This window comes from Vidua chalybeata, chromosome 3 (genome assembly GCF_026979565.1).
Source record: "Vidua chalybeata isolate OUT-0048 chromosome 3, bVidCha1 merged haplotype, whole genome shotgun sequence".
Classification (NCBI taxonomy): domain Eukaryota; kingdom Metazoa; phylum Chordata; class Aves; order Passeriformes; family Viduidae; genus Vidua; species Vidua chalybeata.
Window position 1 is genome coordinate 112,438,031 of NC_071532.1, and position 18,580 is coordinate 112,456,610.

General features: G+C 47.3%; 2 protein-coding genes across 2 annotated transcripts in view; one reads left to right on the forward strand and one right to left on the reverse strand.

The window, feature by feature from the left end:
* Positions 1-18,121, forward strand: part of EPHX2 (epoxide hydrolase 2) — a 54,678-nt gene extending 36,557 nt beyond the window's left edge. Inside the window, exons 13-19 of the mRNA XM_053937419.1 lie at positions 5,843-5,917; positions 7,573-7,618; positions 9,433-9,535; positions 9,647-9,716; positions 11,029-11,109; positions 14,053-14,111; positions 17,168-18,121. Of these exons, the coding sequence (XP_053793394.1) occupies positions 5,843-5,917; positions 7,573-7,618; positions 9,433-9,535; positions 9,647-9,716; positions 11,029-11,109; positions 14,053-14,111; positions 17,168-17,252 (519 nt within the window). The 3' untranslated portion in view covers positions 17,253-18,121. The remainder of the gene's footprint in view (positions 1-5,842; positions 5,918-7,572; positions 7,619-9,432; positions 9,536-9,646; positions 9,717-11,028; positions 11,110-14,052; positions 14,112-17,167) is intronic.
* Positions 18,122-18,367: 246 nt separating this feature from the next.
* EFR3B (EFR3 homolog B) overlaps positions 18,368-18,580 on the reverse strand; it is a 13,007-nt gene continuing 12,794 nt past the window's right edge. Inside the window, exon 9 of the mRNA XM_053937553.1 lies at positions 18,368-18,420. Coding sequence (XP_053793528.1) covers positions 18,368-18,420 — 53 coding nt within the window. The remainder of the gene's footprint in view (positions 18,421-18,580) is intronic.

Below are 18,580 nucleotides of genomic sequence, written 5' to 3' on the forward strand. Positions count from 1 at the left end.
AACGGGGAAAAATGGGGAAAAATGGGGAAGACGGGGGGAAACGGGAAAAAAATGGAGAAAAACGGGGAAAAAATGGGGGAAAACCAGGGAAAAACGGGGAAAAAACAGGGAAATGTCCCAAAAATATCCCCGGGAAAATCCTGGAAAAATCCCGGGAAAATCACGGGAAAATGTCCCAAAAATATCTTGGGTAAATCCCAGAAACATCCCAGGAAAATCTCGGGAAAAACCTGGGAAAATGTCCCAAAAATATCCCAGAAAATCCCGGGAAAATCCCGGGAAAATGTCCCAAAAAATATCCCGGAAACATTCTGGAAACATCCCGGGAAAATCCTGGGATAATCTCGGGAAAATCCTGGGAAAATCCCGGAAACATCCCAAAAATGTCCTGGAAAAATCCCAAAATAACACCCAAAATATCCCAAAAATATCCCGGAAAAATGTCCCAGAAATCCCGGAAAACCCTGAGAAAATCCTGGGAAAATCCCGGGAAAATCACGGAAAAATCCCAGAAAATCCTGGGAAAATCATGGAAAAATTCCGGAAAATCCTGGGGAAATGTCCCAAAAACATCCCAGAATCTTCTTGGGAAATCCCGGGAAAATCCCGGGTAAATCCTGGGAAGATCCCGGGAAAATCTCGGGAAAATGTCCCAGAAATATCCCAGAAAAATCCCGGGAAAATCCAGGGAACATCCCGGGAAAATGTCCCAAAAATATCCCGGAAAAAACCCGGGAAAATCCTGGGAAAATCCCAGAAACATCCCAGGAAAATCCCGGGAAAGTCCTGGAAAAACGTCCCAAAACCATACCGGAAAATCCCGGGAAAATGTCCCAAAAACACTTGGAAAAATCCCGGGAACATCCCGGGAAAATCCTGGGAAAATCTCGGGAACATCCCGGGAAAATCCTGGAAAAATCCCGGGAAAATCTCGGGAAAATGTCCCAAAAATATCTTGGGTAAATCCCGGAAGCATCCCAGGAAAATCTCGGGAAAAACCTGGGAAAATGTCCCAAAAATATCCCAGAAAATCCCGGGAAAATCCCGGGAAAATGTCCCAAAAAATATCCCGGAAACATTCTGGAAACATCCCGGGAAAATCCTGGGATAATCTCGGGAAAATCCTGGGAAAATCCCGGAAACATCCCAAAAATGTCCTGGAAAAATCCCAAAATAACACCCAAAATATCCCAAAAATATCCCGGAAAAATGTCCCAGAAATCCCGGAAAACCCTGAGAAAATCCTGGGAAAATCCCGGGAAAATGTCCCAAAAATATCCCAGAAAAATCCTGGGAAAATCTCGGAAAATCCTGGGAAAATCCCGGGGAAATGTCCCAAAAGAACACCTAAAATATCCCAAAATTATCCTGGAAATATCCCGGAAAATCCCAAAAATATCCCAGAGATATCCCAAGAATATCTCAATAATATCCTGGAAAAATCCCAGAAAATCCCGGAAAAATCCCAAAAACATCCCAGAAATATCCCAAAACCACCCAGAAAAACATCCCGGAAAATTCCCAAAATAACGCCGGAAAAATCCCAAAAATATCCCAGAAATATCCCAGGAAATCCTGGAAACATCCCAGAAAAATCCTGGAAAAAATGTCCCAAAATATCCCAAAAAATATCCTGGAAAAATCCCATAAACACTGGGTAAAAATGTCCCAAAAATATCGCAAAGTATCCCCAAAAATATCCTGGAAAAATCCCGAAAATATCCCAAAAACACCCGAAAACACCTGGAAAAACATCCTGGAAAAATCCCGAAAACACTTGGAAAAATGTCCCAAAAATATCCCAAAAATACCCCAAAATAACACCCGAAAATATCCCAAAAATATCCCAAAAAATCCCAAAATAACACCAGAAATGTCCCAAAAATATCCCAAAAATATCCCAAAATAACACCAGAAATGTCCCAAAAATATCCCAAAATAACACCCGAAAATATCCCGAAAATATCCCAAAAATATCCCAAAATAACACCCGAAAATATCCCGAAAATATCCCAAAAATATCCCAAAATAACACCCGAAAATATCCCAAAAATATCCCAAAAATATCCCAAAATAACACCCGAAAATATCCCAAAAATATCCCAAAATAACACCAGAAATATCCCAAAAATATCCCAAAAATATCCCAAAATAACACCAGAAAGATCCCAAAAACATCCAGGAAAATATCCCAGAAATATCCCAAAAAAAGCCCAAAAATCCCCCAAAAATCCCAAAATATCCCCAAAACCCCAAATCCTGAGTCCCCAAAACCCCAAATCCTGAATCCCAAACCCCAAAAATCCCAAATCCCAAAAATCCCAAACCCCCAAAATCCCAAATCCCCCAAAACTCAAAAACCCCCAAAAAATCCCAAAAACCCCCAAAACATTCCGAAAATCCCAAATCCTGATTCCCAAAAATCCCAAATGCAACAGAATCACCCAAATCCCAAAAAAATCCCAAATCCCGAGACCCAAACTCCAAACACCAAAACCCAAAAATCCCAAAAACCCCAAAAGATCCCAAACCCCAAAAATCCCAAATCCCAAAAATCCCAAAAATCTCAAATTCCCAAAAATCCCAAATCCCAAACCCTAAAAATCCCAAAAATGCCAAAAATCACAAATACCCAAAATCCCAAATCCCAAAAATCCCAAACTTTTGGGATTTCCCGCTGGTTTGGGGATTTTCCCGCTGTTTTTTGGGATCAGATCCCAAAAATCCCCTAAATCCCCCCCAAAAATCCCCAAAAACCCCAAAATCCCAAATCCCAAACAATCGCAAATCCCAAAATCCCCTAAATCCCAGAAATCCCAAATCCCAAAAGTCCCCTAAATCCCAAAAAACCCCAAAATACCAAAAAAAAAACCCCAAAATCCCAAATCCCCAAAATCCCCAACCCCCAAAAATCCCAAATCTCTAAAAATCCCCTAAATCCCAAATCCAAGAGATCCCAAATCCCAAAAATCCCCAAAATCCCAAATCCCAAAAATCCCAAATCCCAAACCCCAAAAATCCCAAATCCCAAAACTCCCAAATCCCAAACCCCAAAATCCCAAACCCAAAAAATCCAAAAGCCCCAAATCCCAAAAATCCCCAAAATCCCAAACTTTTGGGATTTCCCGCTGATTTTTGGGATTTCCCGGCTGTTTTTTGGGATTTTCCCGCTGATTTTTGGGATTTCCTGGCTGATTTTTGGGATTTCCCGGCTGTTTTTGGGATTTCCCGGCTGTTTTTGGGATTTCCCGGCTGTTTTTTGGGATTTCCTGGCTGTTTTTTGGGATTTCCCGGCTGATTTTTGGGATTTCCCGGCTGTTTTTGGGATTTCCCGGCTGTTTTTTGGGATTTCCTGGCTGTTTTTTGGGATTTCCCGGCTGATTTTTGGGATTTCCCGGCTGTTTTTGGGATTTTCCCGCTGATTTTTGGGATTTCCCGGCTGTTTTTTGGGATTTTCCTGCTGATTTTTGGGATTTCCCGGCTGTTTTTGGGATTTCCCGGCTGATTTTTGGGATTTCCCGGCTGATTTTTGGGATTTTCCGGCTGATTTTTGGGATTTCCCGGCTGATTTTTGGGATTTTTCCCGCTGATTTTCGGGATTTCCCGGCTGATTTTTGGGATTTCCCGGCTGTTTTTGGGATTTTCCCGCTGATTTTTGGGATTTCCCGGCTGATTTTTGGGATTTTTCCCGCTGATTTTCGGGATTTCCCGGCTGATTTTTGGGATTTCCCGGCTGATTTTTGGGATTTTCCGGCTGATTTTTGGGATTTTCCCGCTGATTTTTGGGATTTTCCCGCTGATTTTTGGGATTTCCCGGCTGATTTTTGGGATTTCCCGGCTGATTTTCGGGATTTCCCGGCTGTTTTTTGGGATTTCCCGCTGATTTTTGGGATTTCCCGGCTGATTTTCGGGATTTCCCGGCTGTTTTTTGGGATTTCCTGGCTGTTTTTTGGGATTTCCCGGCTGATTTTTGGGATTTCCCGGCTGTTTTTGGGATTTTCCCGCTGATTTTTGGGATTTCCCGGCTGATTTTTGGGATTTTCCGGCTGATTTTTGGGATTTTCCCGCTGATTTTTGGGATTTTCCCGCTGATTTTTGGGATTTCCCGGCTGATTTTTGGGATTTTTCCCGCTGATTTTCGGGATTTCCCGGCTGTTTTTTGGGATTTCCCGGCTGTTTTTGGGATTTCCCGGCTGTTTTTGGGATTTCCCGGCTGTTTTTTGGGATTTCCTGGCTGATTTTCGGGATTTCCCGGCTGATTTTTGGGATTTCCCGGCTGTTTTTGGGATTTCCCGGCTGATTTTTGGGATTTTCCCGCTGATTTTTGGGATTTTCCCGCTGATTTTTGGGATTTCCCGGCTGATTTTTGGGATTTCCCGGCTGATTTTCGGGATTTCCCGGCTGTTTTTTGGGATTTCCCGCTGTTTTTTTGGGATTTCCCGGCTGTTTTCGGGATTTCCCCGCTGATTTTTGGGATTTTCCCGCTGATTTTCGGCATTTCCCGGCTGATTTTTGGGATTTCCCGCTGATTTTTGGGATTTCCCGGCTGATTTTTGGGATTTTCCCGCTGATTTTTGGGATTTCCCGGCTGTTTTTTGGGATTTCGCGGCTGTTTTTTGGGGTTTTCCCGCTGATTTTCGGGATTTCCCGGCTGATTTTTGGGATTTCCCGGCTGTTTTTGGGATTTCCCGGCTGTTTTTGGGATTTCCCGGCTGATTTTCGGGATTTCCCGGCTGTTTTTGGGATTTCCCGTCTGTTTTTTGGGATTTCCCGGCTGTTTTTGGGATTTCCCGGCTGATTTTTGGGATTTCCCGTCTGTTTTTTGGGATTTCCCGGCTGTTTTTGGGATTTCCCGGCTGATTTTTGGGATTTCCCGGCTGATTTTCGGGATTTCCCGGCTGATTTTTGGGATTTCCCGCTGATTTTTGGGATTTCCCGGCTGATTTTCGGGATTTCCCGGCTGATTTTTGGGATTTCCCGGCTGATTTTTGGGATTTTCCCGCTGTTTTTTGGGATTTCCCGGCTGTTTTTGGGATTTCCCGGCTGTTTTTTGGGATTTTCCCTCGGTGTTTCTGGGATTTCCCCTTGGTATTTTTGGGATTTCCCGGCTGTTTTTTGGGATCAGATCCCAAAAATCCCCTAAATCCCAACACCCCCCCCAAAACCCCAAATCCCAAACAATCGCAAATTCCGAAAATCCCCCAAATCCCAAAAATCCCCCAAATCCCAAATCCCAGAGATTCCAAACCCCCCAAATCCCAAATCTCTAAAAATCCCAAATCACTAAAAATCCCCTAAATCCCAAATCCAAGAGATCCCAAATCCCAAAAATCCCCAAAATCCCAAACCCCAAAAATCCCGAAAATCCCCAAAATCCCAAACCCCAAAAATCCAAAATCCCAAAACCCCAAGAATCCCAAACCCCAAAATCCCAAACCCGAAAAATCCAAAAGCCCCAAATCCCAAAAATCCCCAAAATCCCAAACTTTTGGGATTTTCCGGCTGATTTTTGGGATTTCCCGGCTGATTTTTGGGATTTCCCGGCTGATTTTTGGGATTTTCTGGCTGTTTTTGGGATTTCCCCGCTCTTTTTGGGGATTTTCCCGCTGTTTTTCGGGATTTCCCGGCTGATTTTTGGGATTTCCCGGCTGTTTTTCGGGATTTCCCGGCTGTTTTTGGGATTTTCCTGCTGATTTTCGGGATTTCCCGGCTGTTTTAGGGATTTTCCCGCTGATTTTTGGGATTTCCCGGCTGTTTTTGGGATTTCCCGGCTGTTTATTGGGATTTCCCGGCTGTTTTTGGGATTTTCCCGCTGATTTTCGGGATTTCCCGGCTGTCCCAGGGCGTGGCGGAGGCGGAGCTGGAGAAGGACATCGGGAGGACCCTGAAGATCCTGATCCGAGCCTCGGACCCCGCCGTGAGCGCGGAGCCGGATCTGGGATTTGGGATCGGCATTGGGATTTGGGGTTGGGATTTGGGATAGGGATTTGGGATCGGGATTGGGCTTTGGGATTGGGATTGGGATTTGGGATTGGGATTTGGGATTGGGATTGGGATTGGGATTTGGGATTTGGGATTGGGATTTGGGATTCGGGATTGGGATTGGGATTGGGATTTGGGATTGGGATTTGGGATTTGGGATCGGGATTTGGGATTGGGATTTGGGATTTAGGATTTGGGATTTGGGATTGGGATTTGGGATTTGATATTTGGGATTTGGGATTTGGGATCAGGATTTGGGATTGGGATATGGGATTGGGATTGGGGTTGGGGGTTTGGGATCGGGATTTGGGATTGGGATTTGGGATTGGGATTTGGGGTTGGGATTGGGATTTGGGATTTGGGGTTGGGATTGGGATTTGGGGTTGGGATTGGGATTTGGGATCGGGATTTGGGATTGGGATTTGGGATTTGGGGTCAAGATTTGGGATTGCAAACGGGATTGGGGTCAGGATCGAGATCGGTATTGGGATTGGGATTGGGGTTGGGATTGGGATTGGGATCGGGATGGGTTTGGTATTTGGGAACGGGATCGGGATTTGGGATTGGGATTTGGGATCAGGATTGGGATGGACTTGGGTTGGGATTTGGGATTGGGGTCAGGGTCGGGATCGGGATCAGGATCAGGATCGAGATTGGGATGAGATTGGGATGGGATTGGGATCGGGATCAGGAATGGGATTGGGGGCAGGACTGGGACTGGCGTCAGGAATGGGATTGGGGTTGGGATTGGGACTGGGATTTGGGATTGGGATGAAATCGGGATCGGGATTCGAGATCAGATTCGGGGTCAGGGTCGCGATTGGGATTGGGATCAGGATCAGCATTGGGGTCAGGATTGGGTTTGGGATTGGGAATGGGGTTGGGGTTGAGGTCAGGATCAGGATCAGGATCAGGATTGGGATTGGGAATGGGATCAGGATTGGGATTGGGATAAGGGTTGGGATCAAGATTGGGATCAAGGTCAGGATCGGGATCGGGATTGGGAACGGGATCAGGATTGGGATCGGGATCAGGATTGGGATCAGGATCGGGATCAGGATTGGGATTTGGATCAGGATTGGGATCGGGATTGGGATCGGGATCAGGATTGGGATCGGGATCGGGATTGGGATTGGGATCAGGATTGGGATTGGGATTGGGATCGGGATCAGAATCAGGATTGGGATCGGGATCGGGATTGGGATTTGGATCAGGATTGGGATCGGGATTGGGATCGGGATCAGGATTGGGATCGGGATTGGGATCGGGATGGGGATTGGGATTGGGATTGGGATCAGGATCGGGATCGGGATCAGAATCAGGATTGGGATTGGGATCGGGATCAGAATCAGGATTGGGATTGGGATCGGGATCGGGATCGGGATTGGGATTGGGATCGGGATTGGGATCGGGATTGGGATCAGGATCAGCATTGGGGTCAGGATTGGGTCGGGGTCGGCATTGGGATTGGGATCGGGATCGGGCTTGGGATCGGGCTTGGGGTCGGGGTCGGGATGCACCCTCGGGGTGGGGGAATCCCCGGGAATTTGGGATCCCTGCGGATCCGCCCCTGATCCCCTGATCCCGCAGGATCGGCTCCCCCTCAGCCTCGACTTCCACCGCGTCCGCGAGAGAGGTCGGGAACCCGGGAGCCGGGGATCCCTCGGGATCCGGGGGATCCCCTGGGGGTGGGGTGGGGGGGGTCCCCTGGGAATGGGGGATCCCCTGGGATCTGGGGAGGGTCCTGTGGGATTTGGGGGGTCCTGGGAATGTGGGATCCCACAGGATTTGGGGGATCCTGCGGGATTTTGGGAATGTGGGATCCCCTGGGCATGGGGGATCCCCTGGGAATGGATCCTAAATCCCCTGGGGTTTCGGGGATCCCGTGGGAATGTGGGATCCTCTGGGAGCTGGGGGATCCCCTGGGATTTGGGGCAGTTCTGGGAACGTGGGGATCTCCTGGGAATGGATCCTAAATCCACTGGGGTTTAGGGGATCAGTGGGATTTGGGGATTCCCCTGGGATTTTGGGAGATCCCAAACAGTTTCTGACGGGAATTCTATGGGGGGGGGTCCCAAGGGATCTGGGGAGATCACGAGGTATTTTGGGAATGCTGAGGGGGGATCCCGAGGGATCCAGGATGCCCCGGGAATGGGAGGATCCACGGGAAATGAGGGATCCGGTGGGATTTGGGGGATCCGGTGGGATTTTGAGGATCCAGAAGAGTTTCTGAACTGAATTCAGCAGGAGGATCCCGAGGGATCTGGCGGGGATCCTGAGGGATTTCAGGGAATGCTGAGAGGGGATCTGTAGGAATCTGGGGAGATCCGGAGGGATTTTTTGAATGCTGAGAGGGGATCCCGAGGGATTTTGGGGATCCTGAGAGGGGATCTGGAGGGATCTGGGGGAGATCCCGAGGGAATTTGGGGAATGCTGAGAGGGGATCCCGAGGGATCCAGGATGCCCCGGGAACGAGGGATCCTCTGGGAATGAGGGATCCGGTGGCATTTGGGGGATCCCAAAGATTTTCTGAACAGAATTCAGTGGGGGGATCCCACGGGATCTGGCGGGAATCCCAACAGATTTCAGGGAATGCTGAGAGGGGATCCCGAGGGATCTGGGGGGGGGGTCCCAAGGGATTTGGGGGATGCTGAGGGGGGGTCTGGAGGGATCTTGGGGAGATCCCGAGGGAATTTTGGAATGCTGAGAGGGGATCCCGAGGGATCCAGGATGCCCCGGGAATGGGGGGATCCATGGGGAACGAGGGATCCGGTGGGATTTGGGGGATCCCAAAGGTTTTATGAAGGGAATTCAGCAGGAGGATCCCGAGGGATCTGGGGGGAATCCCGAGGGATTTTGGGGAATGCAATGGGGGGATCCCGAGAGGTGTGGGGAGATCCCAAGGGATTTGGGGGATGCTGAGGGGGGATCTGGAGGGATCTGGGGGAGATCCCGAGGGAATTTGGGGAATGCTGAGAGGGGATCCCGAGGGATCCAGGATGCCCCGGGAACGAGGGATCCTCTGGGAATGAGGGATCCGGTGGGATTTGGGGGATCCCGAGGATTTTCTGATTGCAGCTCAGCGGGAGGATCCCAAGGGATCGAGAGGGGGATCCCGAGGGATTTCAGGGAATGCTGAGGGGGGATCCTGAGGGATCTGGGGGAGATCCCAAGGGATTTTTTGAATGCTGAGAGGGGATCTAGAGGAGGGATCCCTCAGGATTTGGGGAATGCCAAGAGAGAAGTCCCGAGGGATCTTGGGGGGATCCTGAGGGATCTGGGGGAGATCCCGAGGGATCTGGGGGAATGCCACGAGTGACGCCCCGAGGGAGTCGTGGAATCCCGCCGGATCTGGGCTCGATCCCGCCGGATCTGGGGGCCGATCCCGAGGTTGGGGTGGGGTGGGGTGGATCCGGCGGCCGATCCCGAGCGGATCCCTCTTTTCCGCAGGGGGGCTCCTGGTGGGATTCCCGGAGGATCCGCCCGGCAGCCGCCTGCTGCCCCCGGCCCAGCTGCAGTATTACATCCAGCAGTTCCGCAAGTCCGGCTTCAGGTGAGATCCCGGGATCCACTCGATCCCGCCCCGGGATCCTCCCCATCCCCCCCACCGCAGGATCGCCGCCGGAACGTTCCGGGTTTTTTTTTTTTTCCCCCCCCGTCCCAGGGGCCCCCTGAACTGGTACCGGAACGTGAGGGAGAACTGGAGCTGGGCCCTGCGCGCCCGGGGCAGGACGGTGAGCGGCCACAGGGATCCCCGGGAGATCCCAAACCCACCCCGGAGAGATCCCGGAGAGAGCCCAGAGAGAGCCCAGAGAGAGCCCGGAGATATCCCGGAGAGATCCCAGAGAGATCCCTGAGAGATCCCTGAGAGATCCCAGAGAGAGCCCAGAGAGAGCCCAGAGAGAGCCCGGAGAAATCCCGAACTGGCCCCAAAGAGATCCCTGAGAGATCCCGGAGAGATCCCAGAGAGAGCCCAGAGAGAGCCCAGAGAGAGCCCAGAGAGATCCCAAACCCACCCCGGAAATATCCCTGAGAGATCCCAGAGAGATCCTGGAGAAATCCTGAACTGGCCCCGAAGAGATCCCAGAGAGATCCCAGAGAGAGCCCGGGGAAATCCCGAACTGGCCCCAAAGAGATCCCAGAGAGATCCCAGAGAGAGCCCAGAGAGATCCCAAACCCACCCCGGAAATATCCCTGAGAGATCCCAGAGAGAGCCCGGAGAAATCCTGAACAAATTCCAAAGAGATCACTGAGAGATCCCTGAGAGAGCCCAGAGAGATCCTGAACCGATTCCAAGGAGATCCCAAAGGGATCCTGACACGATCCCAAAGAGATCCCAGAGATATCACAGAGAGATCCCAGGGAAATCCTGAACCAATTCCAAACAGGTCCCAAAGAGATCCTGACCCGATCCCAAAGGGCTCTCAGAGAGATCCTGATCCCGATCCTGATCCCAGTCCCAGTCCCAATCCCCATCGTGATCCTGATCCCAATCCTGATCCCAATCCTGATCCCGATCCTGATCCCAGTCCCAATCCCAATCCCCATTGTGATCCTGATCCCAATCCTGATCCCAATCCTGATCCTGATCCCAGTCCCAGTCCCAATCCCCATTGTGATCCTGATCCCAGTCCCGATCCCAATCCTGATCCCGATCCTGATCCCAGTCCCAGTCCCAATCCCCATCGTGATTCTGATCCCAATCCTGATCCCAATCCTGATCCCGATCCTGATCCCAGTCCCAGTCCCAATCCCCATTGTGATTCTGATCCCAATCCCGATCCCAATCCTGATCCCGATCCTGATCCCAGTCCCAGTCCCAATCCCCATCGTGATCCTGATCCCAATCCCGATCCCAATCCTGATCCCAATCCCGATCCCAGTGGATCCCCCAAATCCCACTCGGTCCCTCTGGATCCCCTCCAGATCCCCCAAATCCCCTGGGGATCCCCCCAAACCCCCCCCCCCCCCCCGATCCCCCAAATCCCGAGTGGATCCCGGCCGGATCCCGGCTGGATCCCCCATTCCGCCGTTGCCGCCGGGCAGATCCCGATCCCGGCGCTGCTGGTGACGGCCGGGAAGGATCCGGTGCTGCGGCCCCACCTCAGCAGCGGCATGGAGAGATGGGTGAGGGGGGAAAACACCGGGAAAAAAACGGGAAAAATGGGAAAAGTGGGGAAAAATGGGGGGAAAATACGGGGGGAAAAACGGGGAAAAATGGGGAAAATATGGGGAAAAAATGGGGGGAAAAAGGGGGAAATATGGGGAAAAAATGGTGGAAATATGGGGAAAAATGGGGGAAATATGGGGGGAAATGGGGAAAATATGGGGAAAAATGGGGAAAAATTGGGAAAATATGGGGAAAAAATGGGGGGGAAATGGGGGAAATATGGGGAAAATGGGGAAATATGGGGGAAATATGGGGAAAAAATGGGGGAAATATGGGGAAAAAAATGGGGGAAATATGGGGGAAAATGGGGAAAATATGGGGGAAAACGGGGAAAATATGGGGGAAATATGGGGAAAAAATGGGGAAAATATGGGGAAAAAATGGGGGGAAAAAGGGGGAAATATGGGGAAAATGGGGAAAAATGGGGAAATATGGGGGGAAATGGGGAAAATATGGGGAAAAATGGGGAAAAAATGGGGAAAAATTGGGAAAATTTGGGGAAAAAATGGGGGGGAAATGGGGGAAATATGGGGAAAATGGGGAAATATGGGGGAAATATGGGGAAAAAAATGGGGAAATATGGGGGAAATATGGGGAAAAAATGGGGGAAATATGGGGAAAAAATGGGGGAAATATGGGGGAAATATGGGGGAAATATGGGGAAAAATGGGGGAAATATGGGGGAAAATGGGGAAAATATGGGGAAAAATGGGGAAAATATGGGGAAAATGGGGGAAAATTGGGAAAATACGGGAAAATGTGGGGGGGATATGGGGGAAATATGGGGGAAAATGGGGAAATATGGGGAAAAAATCGGGGAAAAAACAGAAAAAATCGGGGAAAATATGGGGGAAAATAGGGAAAATATGGGGGGAAATGCGGAAAAAATTGGGGGAAAATATGGGGAAAATGGGGAAAAAATTGGGAAAAATACTGGGGGAAAATGGGGAAAAATATGGGGAAAATACGGGGAAAAAATGGAAGGATACGGGGGAAAATGGGGAGAAACGGGGAAAATATGGGGAAAAAATGGGGAAAATACGGGGGAAATATGGGGGGAAAATGGGAAAATATGGGGAAAATACAGGGGGAAAATGGGGGGAAAATACGGGGCAAAAATGGGGAAAATACGGGGAAAAAATGGGGAAAATACGGGGCAAAAATGAAGAAAAAATGGGGAAAATGTGGGGAATATATGGGGGAAAATGGGGAAAAATTGTGGAAAATACAGGGGAGAAATGGGGAAAAAATTGGGGAAAATACGGGGGAAAAATACGGGGGAAAATAAGGGAGAAAATACGGGGAAAATGGGGAAAATACGGGGAAAATGGGGAAAATACGGGGAAAATGGGGAAAATAAGGGAAAAAATACGGGGAAAAAATGGGGAAAATACGGGGAAAATGGGGGGAAATATGGGGGAAAATGGGGAAAAAACGGGGAAAAATATGGGGAAAAATGGGAAAAATGGGGAAGATATGGGGAAAATCGGGAAAAATTGGGGAAAATACGGGGGGAAAATGGGGAAAATAAGGGAAAAAATACGGGGGGAAATGGGGAAAAATATGGGAAAAAATGGGGAAGATATGGGGAAAATGGGAAAAATATGGGAAAATAAATAGGGAAAAATACGGGGAAAATACGGGGAAAAATGGGGTAAATATGGGGAAAATCGGGAAAAAATGGGGAAAATGGGGGAAATATGGGAAACAAGGGGAATAAAATGGTGAAAACATGGGGGAAAAATGGGGAGAATACGGGAAAAAATGGGGGGAAATGGGGCAAAATGGGGAAAAAACGGGGAAAATAGGGGGAAAATACGGAAAAGAGGGAGAAAATATGGGGAAAAATGGAGAAAAAATGGGGAAGTACAGGGAAAATATGGGGGAAAATGGGAACAAAATGGGGAAAATATGGGGAAAATAAGGGAAAATACAGGGAAAAAAGGGGGAAAAGGGGAAAATGTGGGGGAAAATGGGGAAAATGTGGGAAAAACAGGGGGGGAAATGTGGAAAAACATGGAAAATTGGGAAAAATGGGGAAAATACGGGGAAAAACGGGAGAAATATGGGAAAAATATGGAAAAATGGGAATAAGTTGGGGAAAATAGGGGGGGAAATGGGGAAAATACAGGAAAAATACAGGGAAAAATGGGAAAAATAAGGGGGGGAAATGAGGAAAAGATGGGAAAAATACAGAGAAAAAATGGGGAAAATACGGGGGGGAAATGGGGAAAATATGGGGAAAATATGGGGGGGAAATACGGGGGAAAAATGGGGAAAATATGGGGAAAAATGGGCAAAACAAAGGGAAAAAATGGGGGGAAATAGGGGGGAAATAAAGGGGAAAAAATGGGGAAAATAAGGGCAAAAAATGTGGGGGGAAATGGGAAAAATACGGGGGGGAAATGGGGAAAAAATGGGGAAAATATGGGAAAAATACGGGGAAAATAAGGGGAAAATATGGGGGAAATACAGGGAAAAATTGGGGAGAAATGGGGAAAATGTGGGAGAAAAACGGGGAAAAAATGGGGGAAAATGGGGAAAATATGGGGGGAAAATGGGGAAAAACTGGGGAAAATAAGGGGAAAACACAGGGAAAAATGGGGAAATACAGGGAAAAAACGGGGAAAATGGGGAAAATGTGGGAAAAATGTGGAGAAAAAATGGGGAAAATATGGGGGAAAATACGGGGAAAAAAGGGGGGAAATATGGGGAAAATACGGGGAAAAATGGGGAAAAATGGGGAATATACAGGGGAAATATGGGGAAAAAAACGGGAAATATCTGGGGAAAAAGTGGGAAAATGTGAGAAAAATCTGGGAAAAATTCGGGGAAAATCTGGGGGGAAAATGGGAAAAAAAACGGGGAAGATCTGGGAAAAATCCGGGAATTCTGGGCAGATCCCGAAGCTGCAGCGGCGCCACCTCCAGGACTGCGGCCACTGGACACAGCTGGAGAGGTGGGGGATTCCCAATCCCGGAATTCCTGGAATTCCCAAATCCCGGAATGCCCAAAGATTCCCAAATCCCAGAATTCCCAACCCCGGAATTCCCAAATCCCAAAACGTCCCAGAATTCCCAAATCCCAGAATTCCCAAATCCCAAAGATTCCCAGAATTCCCAAATCCCAGAATTCCCAAATCCCAGAATTCCCAAATCCCAAAGATTCCCAGAATTCCCAAATCCCAGAATTCCCAAATCCCAGAATTCCCAAATCCCAAAGATTCCCGGAATTCCCAAATCCTGGAATTCACAAATCCAAGAATTCCCAAATCCCCAAGATTCCCAAATCCCAAAGAATCCCAAATCCCGGAATTCCCAAATCCCTAATATTCCTGAAATTCCCAAATCCTGAAATTCCCAATCCCAAATATTCCCAAATCCCAAAGATTCCCAGAATTCCCAAATCCTGGAATTCCCAACCCTGGAATTCCCAATCCCAGAATTCCCAAATCCCAAAATTCCCAAATCCCAGAATTCCCAATCCCAGAATTTCCAAATCCCGGAGTTCCCAAATCCCAAAGATTCCCGGAATTCCCAGAATCCCGGAATTCCCAAATCCCAAAGATTCCCAAATCCCGGAGTTCCCAAATCCCAAAGATTCTGGGAATTCCCAAATCCCAGAACTCCCAAATCCCGGAATTCCTGGAATCCCCAAATCCCAGAATTCCCCAATCCCGGAATTCCTAAATCCCAGAATTCCCAAATCCCAAAGATTCCCAAATCCCAAAGAGTCCCAGAATTCCCAAAGCCCGGAGTTCCTAATCCCAAAGATTCCCAAATCCCAAAGATTCCTGTAATTCCCAATCCCGGAATTCCCAAATCCCAGAATTCCCAAATCCCCAAATTCCCAGAATTCCCAAATCCCAGAATCCTGAAATCCCAGAATTCCCAAATCCCACAATTCCTGATCCCAAAAATTCCCGTGAATTCCCAAATCCCAGAATTCTGATCCCCAATTCCTGGGAATTCTGGGAATTCCAATCCCAAATTCTGGGGATTTTAATCCCAAATTCCTGGAATTTCTGGGAATTCCGGATCCAAAATTCCTAAAATTCCAAAAATTCTGGGAATTCTTGGGAAAACTGAGTCCAAATTCCCAAAATTCCCGGGAATTCCAAACCCAAATTCTGGGGATTTTAATCCCAAATTCCCAGAATTTCTGGGAATTCCGATCTCAAATTCCCAGAATTCTGGGAATCCCAGGAATTCGGATCCCAAATTTCCGGAATTCCCAGGAATTCCGATCCCGAATTCCCAAAATTTCCAGGAATTCCGAACCCAAAATCTGAGAATTTTAATCCCAAATTCCCGGAATTTCTGGGAATTCCGATCCCAAATTCCCAAAATTCTGGGAATTCTCGAGAATTCGGATCCCAAATTTCCAGAATTCCCAGGAATTCCGATCCCAAATTCCCAAAATTTCCGGGAATTCCGATCTCAAATTTGGGGGATTTTAATTCCAAATTCCCGAAATTTCTGGGAATTCTGGGTCCAAAATTCCTAAAATTCAGAAAATTCCCAGGAATTCTGATCCAGAATTCCCAGAATTCCCAGGAATTCAGAACCTCGAATTCCCAAAATTCCCGGGAATTCTGGGAAATTCCAATCCCAAATTCTTGGAATTTCCAGAAATTCCCGGGAATTCCGACCCCAAATTCCGGGGATTTTAATCCCAAATTCACGGAATTTCCGGGAATTCCAATCCCAAATTTTCAGAATTTCTGGGAATTTCGATCCCAAATTCCTGGGAATTCTGGATCCAAAATTCCTAAAATTCCAAAAATTCTGGGAATTCTCGGGAATTCTGAGCCCAAATTCCCAAAATTCCCGGGAATTCTGATCCCAAATTCCGGGCATTTTAGTCCCATATTCCCAGAATTCCTGGGAATTCTGAACCCGAATTCCCCAAAATCCTGGGAATTCTGGGAATTCCAACCCCAAATTCCGAGGATTTTAATCCCAAATTCCCAGAATTTCTGGGAATTCTGATCCCAAATTCCCAGAATTCTGGGAATCCCAGGAACTCGGATCCCAAATTCCCAAAATTCCCAGGAATTCCAATCCCGAATTCCCAAAATTTCCAGGACTTCCAATCCCAAAATCTGAGAATTTTAATCCCAAATTCCCGGAATTTCTGGGAATTCCGATCCCAAAATTCCCAAAATTCTGGGAATGCTCGGGAATTCGGATCCCAAATTTCCAGAATTCCCAGGAATTCCGATCCCAAATTCCCCAAATTTCCGGGAATTCCAATCCCAAATTCCGGGGATTTTAATCCCAAATTCCCGGAATTTCTGGGAATTCTGGATCCAAAACTCCTAAAATTCCAAAAATTCTGGGAATTCTCGGGAATTCTGAGCCCAAATTCCCAAAATTCCCAGGAATTCCAATCCCAAATTCTGGGGATTTTAATCCCAAATTCCCAGAATTTCTGGGAATTCCGATCCCAAATCCCCAGAATTCTGGGAATCCCAGGAATTCGGATCCCAAATTTCCAGAATTCCCAGGAATTCCGATCCCGAATTCCCAAAATTTCCAGGACTTCCAATCCCAAAATCTGAGAATTTTAATCCCAAATTCCCGGAATTTCTGGGAATTCCGATCCCAAAATTCCCAAAATTCTGGGAATGCTCGGGAATTCAGATCCCAAATTTCCAGAATTCCCAGGAATTCCGATCCCAAATTCCCAGAATTTCCGGGAATTCCGAACTCAAATCCCCAGAATTCCCAAAATCCCGGGAATTCCTGGAATTCCGATCCCAAATTCCCAGAATTCCAATCCCAAATTCCCAAATTCCGGGAATTCCTGGAAATTCCGATCCCAAATTCCGGGGATTTTAATCCCAAATTCCCAGAATTCCTGGAATTCTAATCCCGAATTCCCAAAATTCCCAGGAATTCTGGGGAATTACGATCCCAAATTCTTGGAATTCCCAAAATCCTGGGAATTCCGGGAATTCCGATCCCAAATCCCCAAAATTCCCGGAATTCCGGGAATTCTCTCTCTCCCCAGGCCGGCCGAGGTGAACGGGATCCTCCTGGAGTGGCTGCGGGAGCTGCCCCCGGAGCCGGCGATTCCCGGGAATTCCAAACTCTGAGCGGGAAAATTCCCGGGAAAATTTCCCTGGAATTCCGAACTCTGAGCTGGAAAAATTCCCAGGAAATTTTCCCTGGAATTCCAAATTTTTTTTCAGGAATTTTTCCCGGGAAATTTTCCCAAAAATTCCAAGTTTTTTGCAGGAATTTTTCCCAGGAATTCCAAACTCTGAGCAGGAAAAATTCCCGGGAAATTTTCCCTGGAATTCCAAACTCTGAGCAGGAAAATTCCCGGGAAATTTTCCCTGGAATTCCAATTTTTTTCCAGGACTTTTTCCCAGGAATTCCAATTTTTTGGTGGGAAATTTTCCCGGGAATTCCAAACTCTGAGCGGGAAAAATTCCCAGGAAATTTTCCCTGGAATTCCAAATTTTTTCCAAGAATTTTTCCCTGGAATTTTTCCCTGAAATTCCAATTTTTTTCGGGATTTTTTCCCGGGAATTCCAACTTTTTTGTGGGAATTTTTCCCTGGAATTCCAAACTCTGAGCGGGAAAAATTCCCAGGAAATTTTCCCTGGAATTCCAAATTTTTTTCAACAATTTTTCCCGGGAAATTTTCCCAAAAATTCCAAGTTTTTTGCAGGAATTTTTTCCCTGGAATTCCAAACTCTGAGCAGGAAAAATTCCCGGGAAATTTTCCCTGGAATTCCAATTTTTTTCCAGGACTTTTTCCCAGGAATTCCAATTTTTTGGTGGGAAATTTTCCCTGGAATTCCAAACTCTGAGCAGGAAAAATTCCCGGGAAATTTTCCCTGGAATTCCAAACTCTGAGCGGGAAAAATTCCCCGGAAATTTTCCCTGGAATTCCAAAATTTTTTCAGGAATTTTTCCCAGGAATTTCAGTTTTTTTGGTGGGAATTTTTCCTGGGAATTCCAATTTTTTTTCTGGAATTTTTCCCAGGAATTTTTCCCAGGAATTCCAATTTTTTTCAGGACTTTTTTCCAGGAGTTTTTCCCAGGAAATTCCAATATTTTTCTGGAATTTTTCCCAGGAATTTCTCCCGGGGAATTCCAATTATTTTTCCAGGAATTTTCCCCAGGAATTTTTCCTGGGAATTTTTCTTCGGCAATCGAATTTTTTTGGTGGGAATTTTTCCCAGAAATTCCAAATTTTTTTTCAGGAATTTTCCCCAGGAATTTTTCCCGGGAATTTTCCCCGGGAAATTTTCCCTGAAATTCCAATTTTTTTTCCCGATAATTTTTCCCGAGAATTCCAATTTTTTTCAGGAATTTTCCCCAGGAATTTTTCCCGGGAAATTCAAATTTTTTTTGGTGGGAATTTTTCCCAGGAATTCCAATTTTTTCCAGGAATTTTTCCCAGGAATTCCAA